The sequence below is a fragment of the Brassica napus genome, chromosome C6, assembly GCF_020379485.1.
Source record: "Brassica napus cultivar Da-Ae chromosome C6, Da-Ae, whole genome shotgun sequence".
Classification (NCBI taxonomy): Eukaryota; Viridiplantae; Streptophyta; class Magnoliopsida; order Brassicales; family Brassicaceae; genus Brassica; species Brassica napus.
In genome coordinates, this window is record NC_063449.1 from 15,616,908 (window position 1) to 15,627,016 (window position 10,109).

The window sequence follows — 10,109 nt, forward strand, 5'->3', positions numbered from 1 at the left end:
TAGGCTATATGTGGGAATGCAGAGAGAATAACGCCTATCTTTAGGGAATGAGCCAGTCAATTGGTTATCACACATTTGGAATGTGAAAACGGTTCTAAAACTCAAGGAATTCCTATGGCGGGTGGTGAGGAAAGCCATCCCAGTAAGCGCCAATCTTGAGAAGAGAGGAGTTCTAAGCTTCAACTGTAAAACATGTGGATCACATGAAGACGACCTTCACGTTTTCTTACGTGCCCAATAGCAGAGGAAGTGTGGCGACTCATTCCGACACAGCATACACCTTCAAGCCTACTTCCTTCAGTCTCAGAGTTGATAAAACAGGGAAGTAACTTTATCCCATTGCCTCCGACAGGATTAACTTCTCCTTTGTGGCCTTGGGTTTTGTGGAATTTGTGGAAAGCTAGAAATAAACTTGTTTTTGAGAACAGGGTCTTCACAGCTCAAGAGATTGCACTTAAGAGCATTAAAGACGCCAAGGAGTGGAGTGAAGCGCAAGCTAATACCAGAATGTCATCACACTACAAAAAAAGTCTACATTGATAGCATATTATTATAGCACGTTTTACCGAACTGCTATCGTTAATGATTTAAAATTTTCCGTATTATATAATAGCGCTAGATAAACGCTATGATAGAGTGAAACCTAAAATAACACTTAATTAATGTTATTTTGAAAATTAAGTGAGCGGGAAAATAAAAGCACTGATTCCGCCAATATATATCAGGAAGAGCAACAAAGACATTATTTAATCGGCTTCAAAAATGTTATCAAAGACATATAATAGCATTTTTCTAACGCTAAGAAAAACTAATTAAACCCCTAAATCCTAAACATTGTTTCAAACCCTAAACTCTAAAGATAACCCTTAAAACTCTAATCTTTTCATACTATAACTTTAAATCTTAAAATTAAACTAAAATTAAATCTTCTTAATCTTAAACTATATTTCCTAAACACAAATCTTTAATCTTTAATCAAACTCTTTATCATAAATCTTAACTTCAAACATAAACTATACATTCAATACTCTACAAATATTTATAACTAAGTCTCACCACTAAAATAATAATTAATAATTAATATATTTAATAATTCATTATAACATTTATAACCACTAGATTAAAATTTAAATTCCAAACCCTATGTCTAAACCCCAAACCCTATTCCTCAAACCCCAATATATTTTGAACCCTATGTACTAGACCATAAATTATAAATTTACCCTGTAAAACTAATATTTTCTAACTTAAACACCAAATCTTAACACATAAATTACAAATCTAATTTTTTAAATTTTATTCTCAAATTCCACTCTAAACTATACATAAACAGTAAATATTTTTTTAAACTGATATAATCAAAATATACTTATTAAATATAACTCTCATATATGCTATACACCTTATATAATAAACACTAAAATTTAAACTAAACTCTGAATACTATAAATTAATCTTAAACTTTCAAATTAAATTTCAATACTATACCCAAATATCAATCACAAAGTTTAAAATTTTAAATTTAAATCTAAACAATTTAATTTGTGAATTCTAAATCTTAGATTTTTTTTCTCAAAATAATTTATATTAACGAAATTTATCATAAATATTTTATATATAAAAAAACAAAATAGAATAAGAAATCAATGGTGTTAAAAGAGAATAGGAAAACAAATACATAACATCTCGTTGGTCAACAGAAAGTAGCATATCACATAGAAGGGTGAGGATCATGCTTTGTGTAACCACATCCATTGATAAAAATGAATCCAACGGACCAAAATGCACTAAGATAAAAAAATACACTTTTTCTTCATATCTCTTTCTTTCTTTCTCTCCTCTGATCTCTTCGTATCCTCTAATCTATCTCTCAATATGTCTCCTTCGTGAATCTAAACTTTCTCAACAACCACCACCATCACCTCCGACAGAATTATCTCAATTTCCACCCCCTCGTTCTCCACTACTCTACCTGATTACTCTTTTTATTTCTTATATCCTCAAAGTTTTTCCTTTCTTCAGATGCAGATTTAAAACATGAAGAAGATAGGAAACAGATCGGGAGGGAGGAGTCAGAAGAAGCTTGACAGCAGAGGAGGTAGAAGAATCGTGATGGTGGAGGCATAAGAAGCCTCACGGCGGAGAAGGCGTGGCAAGCATATGAGTTTGTCGCTCAGCCGTAACACCGGTGGCTCTACCACCAGACTGAGTCTTCGCTTCAGCCATGGCAATCGGAGCTGGTGGAGGTGGAGGTGTCGGTGTAAAAAGCTGATGGAGTTGACGAAGTCTCATGGAGGAGAGGAAACGGCTGGATTCTTCTTTTCTTTTTTTAGGTTTAGCTTTTTTTTATTTGGTTTAGTTTAAACCGAGTTGGAATTGTGGTAGTTTGACTTTGGCTTTTAATTTCTGGTTTAATTTTGTAAACCAGAATTTATTTGTAAACCAATCTTAATTTATAAATAAAATTTATTTTATTTTTAATTATAAAACAACTTTCCGTTTAATTGTCAATTATTTTATTTTAATTATAATTATTTTTAGTTTATTATAAAAAGATATATCATAGCACGAATGTATAAATCATAATCAATTTGTAACGAAAAAATAGTGCTATATTTAAATTAATAGCAACATTCAAGTATTGCTATCGTATCTGGTTATTTCATAGCGTTTAAAAAATGCTATCGTAGAAGGGGTGCCTATGATGGCTGCCGATGACATAGCATATGAGAAAACGCTATGAAAGCCCTATTATAGCGTTTTTCGTGAGCTAAGAATGTACATAATTCTTGTAGTGTCATCTCCTCATCCATCCTCCATTCGCCCAAACCAACGTTCCCCCTGTCCCCCACCGCCTGTGCAAACCGAAGTCTTAGTATGCAAAGTGGATGTGGCTTGGGACAGTAGCTCAAGGAAGTGCGGTATTGGAAGAATTTTCAGCGGTAATGCTGCGGTTAGTCTCCCCAGCTTATCTGATTCTCATAGTCACGTATCATCAGCTCTCATGGCCGAAGCCATTGCTGTCCACCGAGCGGTTGCTCTTGCGTTTTATTCAAACGTCCGATCCCTGGCGGTTTTATCTGATTCCTTATCTCTGATCAAACTATTGAAGACGAGAGGGTGCCAACCTGAACTGTTCGGTATCATGTTTGAAATCTATCACTGTATGTCCTCTTTTGATGTCATTTCTTTTGCTTTCATTTCTCGCAACTTTAATTCGGAGGCTGATTCTGTGGCAAAATCAGCTCTCGCTCAGTTTGTAAGAAACCTCCTTCATGGTGGGTAGAACCCTTCTAGTTAATGCATTGCTTGTTTGATCAAAAAAAAAGGTATACTACTTCATAGTGTCCAACATCCGGTTATTCCGACGAACGTCTTCGCTCGGAAACTTACCAAAAATGATCTAAAACCATTTTGTCAAAAACGAGTTCCAACATATTTTTTATTTTATCATCATTATTTTTCTAAAATGTGGTCGCCAATTGAAGCCTATTATTTTTCATTCCAAATAAAGAAATTTGTTAGATTCAGAACCGGTATTAATAACAAACAAAATAGACATATTATATCAAAATGCTAGTAAACACGATAATCAAAGGTTTTGGTTCCGAGGAACCACCAAAATGATCAAAGATAAAACATCAACCAATAAATAACCAAATAGACCACATAAGCTTCAGGATGAGCTTCAGACGAGAGTAAACGGCAAATCCAAACCTGGTCTTCAGACTGGTAACGGTGTCCATAACGTCATTGAGGATGGTACTACATGCAATGCATGGTTTTGTAGTATTATTGGATACAAAGAAGTAAAAAAATTCATACACACGGTAGGGGTAGGTAATGCATCAACAACCAACCAAAATATTGTAAACATTATAATAAGTTTCCAATAAAATCTTAAAGAGATAAAAAAAAAAGTCTTAAAGAGATATCAATCTTAAAAACTATTGTACCGATAAGTTAGAATAGTAAGAAAGTTGACAACACCATAATCATTTTTGAGGTGTATTATCACTAGTCTTCCATGCGAAGAGAAGATATTACTGATTACAAACTATGACAAAACCAAACTTCCAAATGGATCAATGAAATCAATGACGAAGGAGAACGAAGAGAAACAATGTAAAGAGAGAAATCATAACATTGTCCGGATTTGGCACAACTCGTTGATCTTTTGGTCCAACACAAAAAAGAATCATGTGGATAACATCAAACTATTTACCCTTAAAAATGAACGTTTGGAATGGTTTATTTTATCACTTTAGTAATTTATAGTTATTTTAAAAAATTCAAAATATAACATATAAGAAAAAAATCTAATTTTTTATTATATGTTTAATGTGATTGTTTAATTTATTTTAATAATATAAAATTAAAAAAAAGATCCAAAAATTGTTATAAAGTATGTATTATTATTCATAATCATTAATTTATATATGTATGTTAATCATATTACGTAATTCTGTAGCTTTTATTTAAGGAAAGAATTGAAAATATTCTTTTGTACATTACTAATCAATTTGATAGTTAGTTTAATAAAACGTTTTATATATATTTATATGGACCAACTTATTTTTCTAAAAATTATAAGAATCATCGTAATGATGAAACGTGACTACGAAAACACGTTGTAATGCTCCAGAATTAATATATACTTATATAGGGGATTATAAAAAATTTAGAGACTAGTGCCTTCATAATCTCTAACTAATTTATTTCAAGATAAGCTAATTCATCTTAGGCGTTATGGGCAAATCCAAACAAGGAAAACAACATATGAATCCATATTCTTTTACAATATGACATAAACAATATATGATAATATGTTGTAGCATAATCTACCGATCCAGAGTAGATAATAATTAAAACTATATTTTGACCCGCGCTTTTTTGGATTATAAAAACGTTTTATATGAATTAATGTTTTGAGATTGTTATACATTATTATTTCAGATTTTTCTGTACATTTTCATCTAATTGTTTCGTACGATTCCACAGTTTGTCGGACCTGAAAAACTAAATCCGAAACCAACCCGAAAATACAGGCGCAGTTCGGGTCAGAGTCATGGGCCAAGTACCTATTCAATATCTTTTTGGACCGCGAATCTTTGTTCCAGTTTGGGTCATATCCGAGACTCGATCGGGTACCCAAAGTACATGGAATGATTTGTGTATATTAGGTATGTTTGGGTATTTCATATATGTTTTCGGCATTACAGATATTTTTAAGTTTCTGGTTCGGGTTTTTGGTTAAAGTTTGGGGTTATGGGTAAAATTTCTATTTTAGAGAAATATATTTTGGGTTGCTAAAATTTTGGGTGTTTTCGGTTCTCTGGATTATGTTTACGGGTAAAATTTTGGGTATTTTGAGTATATGACTATTTTTCAGGTATTTGTTTGTATTTTAGGTATTTTTGTGTTTCAAGTCTTTTTTGTGTTTTGGATATTTCGTGTTTTTTTTAATTCTAATACTCAAACCAATCTGAACCTGTTATGTATTCAAAAATTAAATTTATTTTACAGATATTTGAATTATGAGTCCGAACCAATTTGGAACCAAAAAGAACCGACCCTAATTTAAACTACAGATTTTAAAATATTTAGCTATGTCAAACGTTTAGGATCCGAAGAACCCAGACCCGCAGATCCAAACATGAACCCTATGTTTTGAAACATTTTATCTCTTTTGATATAATGTAGAAATATTAAAGGATATTGGTATAACTAAACTAACATATGAAACATTTGATATATTTTAAATCAAATTTTCAGGAGTCAAGAATTTAAATTAAATGTTTTAAAAGTCAAGATATCTTGTACATTCGTGTGATTGAAATAATGTGGGTTGCTAAAATGTAAAAGGATAACAATTGTCGTTATAATAATTGTTGGAAATCGTGGGTTATTTATTAAAATATAATAAGTTTTAAGTTGTTGCTCTAATAAATGCATGTTATGATATTTGGTTTTATATCATAGGTTGGACTAAAAAATGAAAGGATCCAAACAACTTTCATACGTAGATTTTTTAAGACTCCTTTCTCTTTTAATAGTATTGATAACTACCGATCCAGAAGATAATTAATCCATGTTTTATTGTCCACATTAACTACTACAAGATCAGCAAATCTGAGGTTATATCTACAAATTGTGCACCTTTCCCTTCTCTATCACTTTCCTTAGTGCAGATTTGGCGTCTTCTAAGGTCTCTACACCAAGACTTTCCTCAAAGGCTAGCCTTTGTATGTTAAACTACACAAGTGTAACAAATTGATGCACACATGAACTCCCTCTGTTGTAGAATTATTATAAAAAGGTTATATATAAGAGATTACCTTAGCACCTTGACGAACTCTTATGTCGATCCCTTTGCTGTCTACAGAAATGATAGCAGCATCGTCTACCTCAGATTCAGTAGATAATAACTCTCTAAGTGGCTTTGAGAAGATGGCATTTAGTTCCTAAACCATGTAGAGATATACCAAAACTCTACTTTGAGTCACTAAGTAAGATCAATCATTAAAGGGCTTAAGCTAAGTAAAAACTCACCTTAAGGTTTTGCTCGCCCCCATCGGCGGCTATCTTATCTGGCTGAAGTGCCTCGTACTCATTGACATTGATCCACGCGACAGTGCCAAAACCTCCAATGAAATATATATCACTGAGAAAACAAATTCATCAAGATTGTTTTGATATTTACACTATGGTGTGTGGCTAAATATGAATAAGAATACAGAAACCTTATGTTCTGCATTCTAAAATAGTGAAAGTTTCCCCATTGTTGGGAAGGCCCTTGGTGATGCTTAGCCATATACTGCTTATGAGCCCATTCCTGGAAATCGAGAACAAGAGAAATTTATGAAACAAGTAGAAACATTTCATATATTACTCAACCAATGTGATTAAACCGAGACACTGACTTGCTCATTTTCTGGCAATCGATAGACATCGCCGAATAATGTAGCTCTTGCATTTGATAAGCAATTCCATCCGGGTATCTGAAAAAACAAATCCACCTTCAAAGAAGATAGAAAATGGAAGAGTGCCAACATGTTTGTCTAATATTAAAGATGACTTAGAGAGCAAGCCGTGAAGACTAAATGGAAAGACTTAAAGAGCAAGCAAAAGTAGCTAGGTAAAAAGCATGATGGATCATGTTTACCTGAACAACGAGGGTGCATCTAGGTTCAGCTAAGATATTCCGAGTGTGAATAGCCAAGGGTGAAAATGAAAAGATAGGGTCTAGAAACAAAAGTAGAATATGCATTCAAAACACTAAACATACAAAGAGAGAGAGATATATATAGTCAAGGAGAAAAAGAATTACGTCCCACAGGATCAGGTGCAAAATCTACCAAAGATCCGAAGGGGTAGCCTTCTCTGCGATGGTGCATTTTAGACATCACTGTGCACAGATGAGCAAACCTGGCCTTCAAAATCATAAACACCAAAATAGATACAAGAAACTTATCATCTTTTCTAATCAACCATAAGAAGAAAGCAAAGAAGAGTTGAAATGATGTAATAAACCTTTTACCTGCTCCATCAAGTTCCTAACAGCTAGAGCAGGTGGAGGTAAACCATGAGCAGAGGTTGCGTTCTGAACACCACCAGAAATCGGGGTCCGAAACAGCGCTGCTCGAGTTCCTCCACCATGAGGAGGAAATGCAAGAGATGTCTCCACATCGATTATCTTATGACTCTCCTTTTCACCACTTAGACTACTTCCAACCTTTTCCTTCATAAAGGATCAATACTTCACAAAGCTTCCTGCATAACGTGACAAAACTAGAGGAGAGGAGTAAACATACCTGAGACAAAGAGAACATATCCGCTGGTAAAAGACCAAACCCATTGTTTCCTGCTAAGTTATCATCGCTTTGACTTGGAGCCTCCTCGTTGTGAAACAGAGCATGAAGACGAAGAACTCCATGATTCGATTCATTAAGTCTCAGTTTCGTGATTCGCTTGGATTGTGAATTACAGAGCCAACAAGAAGACGAAGATAGATCAGGTGGAGTCAGGTTGAAGATAGCCTTTGGTTTTGGTAAATTGGAAACGTATAGTGAAGTGAAGACAGTAGTAGCTTCCATGGTCGGCAAGGAGAAGGTTTCTCTGTGTTCTCTTGAGGTACTTTCTTCAACATGTTTAGTCAGCGTCTATTTGGATATGAACAAAATTGAAATTTCCTTTAGATGGGCAAATCACGTTCCAGCTAGCTTATGAGTTTGTATCCCAACCGTTCCTTTTACTCTTTTTTTTTCTTTTAATTTGTAAATTTGTTTATGAAAAACATACACGTGAAGCGCCAAAAAAAAAGACTTGTGGTGGTGTGAAAGTGTATATATGCTAAGGATAAGGTTTGGTGACAGTTTTGTTTTGTTTTGAGAGCAGAGAGATTCATCTGAGACAAAAAGTAGTTTTGAAAGGCTTCATTTGAATGTACTTTCTAAACCAAAACTAACAGGTATCAGTTGCAAACGTGATTGTGCATGATTCTAAAGCAGGGACTAGTGATGCCTTCAAGGACATCAGACCAAGCTCACTTTGCTCAAAGTATTTTTTTTTCATTCTTTCTGGTCAAAGTTGATTGCTCTTGTTTGCAAGCGTTCAAAATCTTAGAAAACAGTAAGTGACTTCTGTACTAATTGCTGTGGCAAAAAAAGTTGTCCATCTATTGTTCTTTATCGGTTATCCAAACTAACACCACATGTGCCTCAAACTTTGTTGTACTACTAAACCCTTATCCACCACCAAACCTCCTCTGGAGTAATGTTATAGTTGGCTTACTCTGATCATTCCGTGCCACTCGTCTAATGAAATAACCAATGAATGCGAAAAGAGAAGATATAGATACTTAAGAATCTCAGCTAAGAAGAAGCTTTGCATCTTGTTTTAGCACCTGTTTTGACCTGAAAATGAAGAAGGAAACATTAATAATGATGAACTTGGGTTTCTGATTTTTATTTTTATTTTTTTTATAAAGAGATAGAAACTTGCATCCTGCAAGACAACGTATCCAGATTCTATACGAGAATTTTCTCAAATGCTTGAAATATATTCCATCCCCACACTTGATATGTCTTGTTCCCAGTTAACCGCCAGAGGTAAAATAGTGACTCAACAGTTTCTTCTCTTAAGATGTTCCAACACTCATGTCCTCAGACAGTCATGTGTTTGTAGGTATGACCAAACCAACCAACTTACAAACAGATGCGCAAAGTAAACCCTCTATTCACTAACCTGTCCTGCACGGAAGATTATGGAAAGCTAATATTTGTAAATTATTCTGGAAGCTAATCCTCGATTTGTAGCACATTTGATTCATTAGTTTGGTATGTCTACCTGACAACATTTATAACTTTAGGGTGCTCCTAGAGACTTATAACCAAAGGGGCTCCTCAAACAGCTCAAGAGAAAGATCTCAAAAGAGAGTGATCATCCCCCAAGTGCTATATAGCTTAATCATTTCCTTTGATAGATTTGATCAGTGGCAATATGGTGACAATGCTACCTTGATGTAATGTTGCAGTCTCTGTTATAACACTACAAGAAAACAGCAAGGATACTGAAGGAAAAAATCGTCGGAATAACGTTATTCCGACGACATACCGACGAAACAAGTCCTCGGAAATAATTCCTCGGAATTTCTTCTTTCCTCGGAAATCCCTCGGAATTTTCCGACGGAATTCCGAGGAAACAAATTTCCGAGGAAATTCCGAGGATCACTAGTTTGTCGGAAATCTCCTCGGAATATACCAAGGGAGAACTTCGTCGGGATATTTCCTCGGAACTTCATCGATCGATGCGTTTTTGGACATATATACATCGATCGATCCGTTTATAAAAAAACGGTCGGAATATACCGAGGGACACCTTTCCTCGGAATATTCCGAGGAACATGTCCCTCGGTATATTCTGAGGAACATGTCCCTCGGTATATTCCGAGGAAAGGTGTCCCTCGGTATATTCCGAGGAAAATGTCCCTCGGTATATTCCGAACGTTTTTTTATTAACAGATCGATCGATGGATATATGTCCAAAAACGCATCGATCGATCGAGTAAAAAATATAATTAATTTCCTCGGAATGTAAAAAATATTTAT

General features: G+C 34.4%; 1 protein-coding gene across 2 annotated transcripts; it reads right to left on the bottom strand.

Moving 5' to 3' along the window:
* Positions 1-6,001: 6,001 nt before the first annotated feature.
* BNAC06G08870D lies at positions 6,002-8,199 on the bottom strand. Of its 2 annotated transcripts, none has more exons than XM_048761781.1 (9): positions 7,815-8,199; positions 7,541-7,735; positions 7,331-7,433; positions 7,166-7,245; positions 6,924-7,001; positions 6,744-6,835; positions 6,553-6,664; positions 6,339-6,464; positions 6,002-6,255 (listed from the first exon to the last, which is right to left on the bottom strand). In XM_048761781.1, the coding sequence occupies exons 1-9, from the start codon at positions 8,094-8,096 to the stop codon at positions 6,145-6,147; spliced, it is 1,179 nt and encodes a 392-aa protein (XP_048617738.1). In that variant the 5' UTR covers positions 8,097-8,199; the 3' UTR covers positions 6,002-6,144. The 2 variants fall into 2 exon arrangements, with proteins under 2 accessions (XP_048617738.1, XP_013726848.1); XM_013871394.3 differs by having other exon boundaries at positions 7,541-7,741.
* Between the last annotated feature and the right edge of the window lie 1,910 nt (positions 8,200-10,109).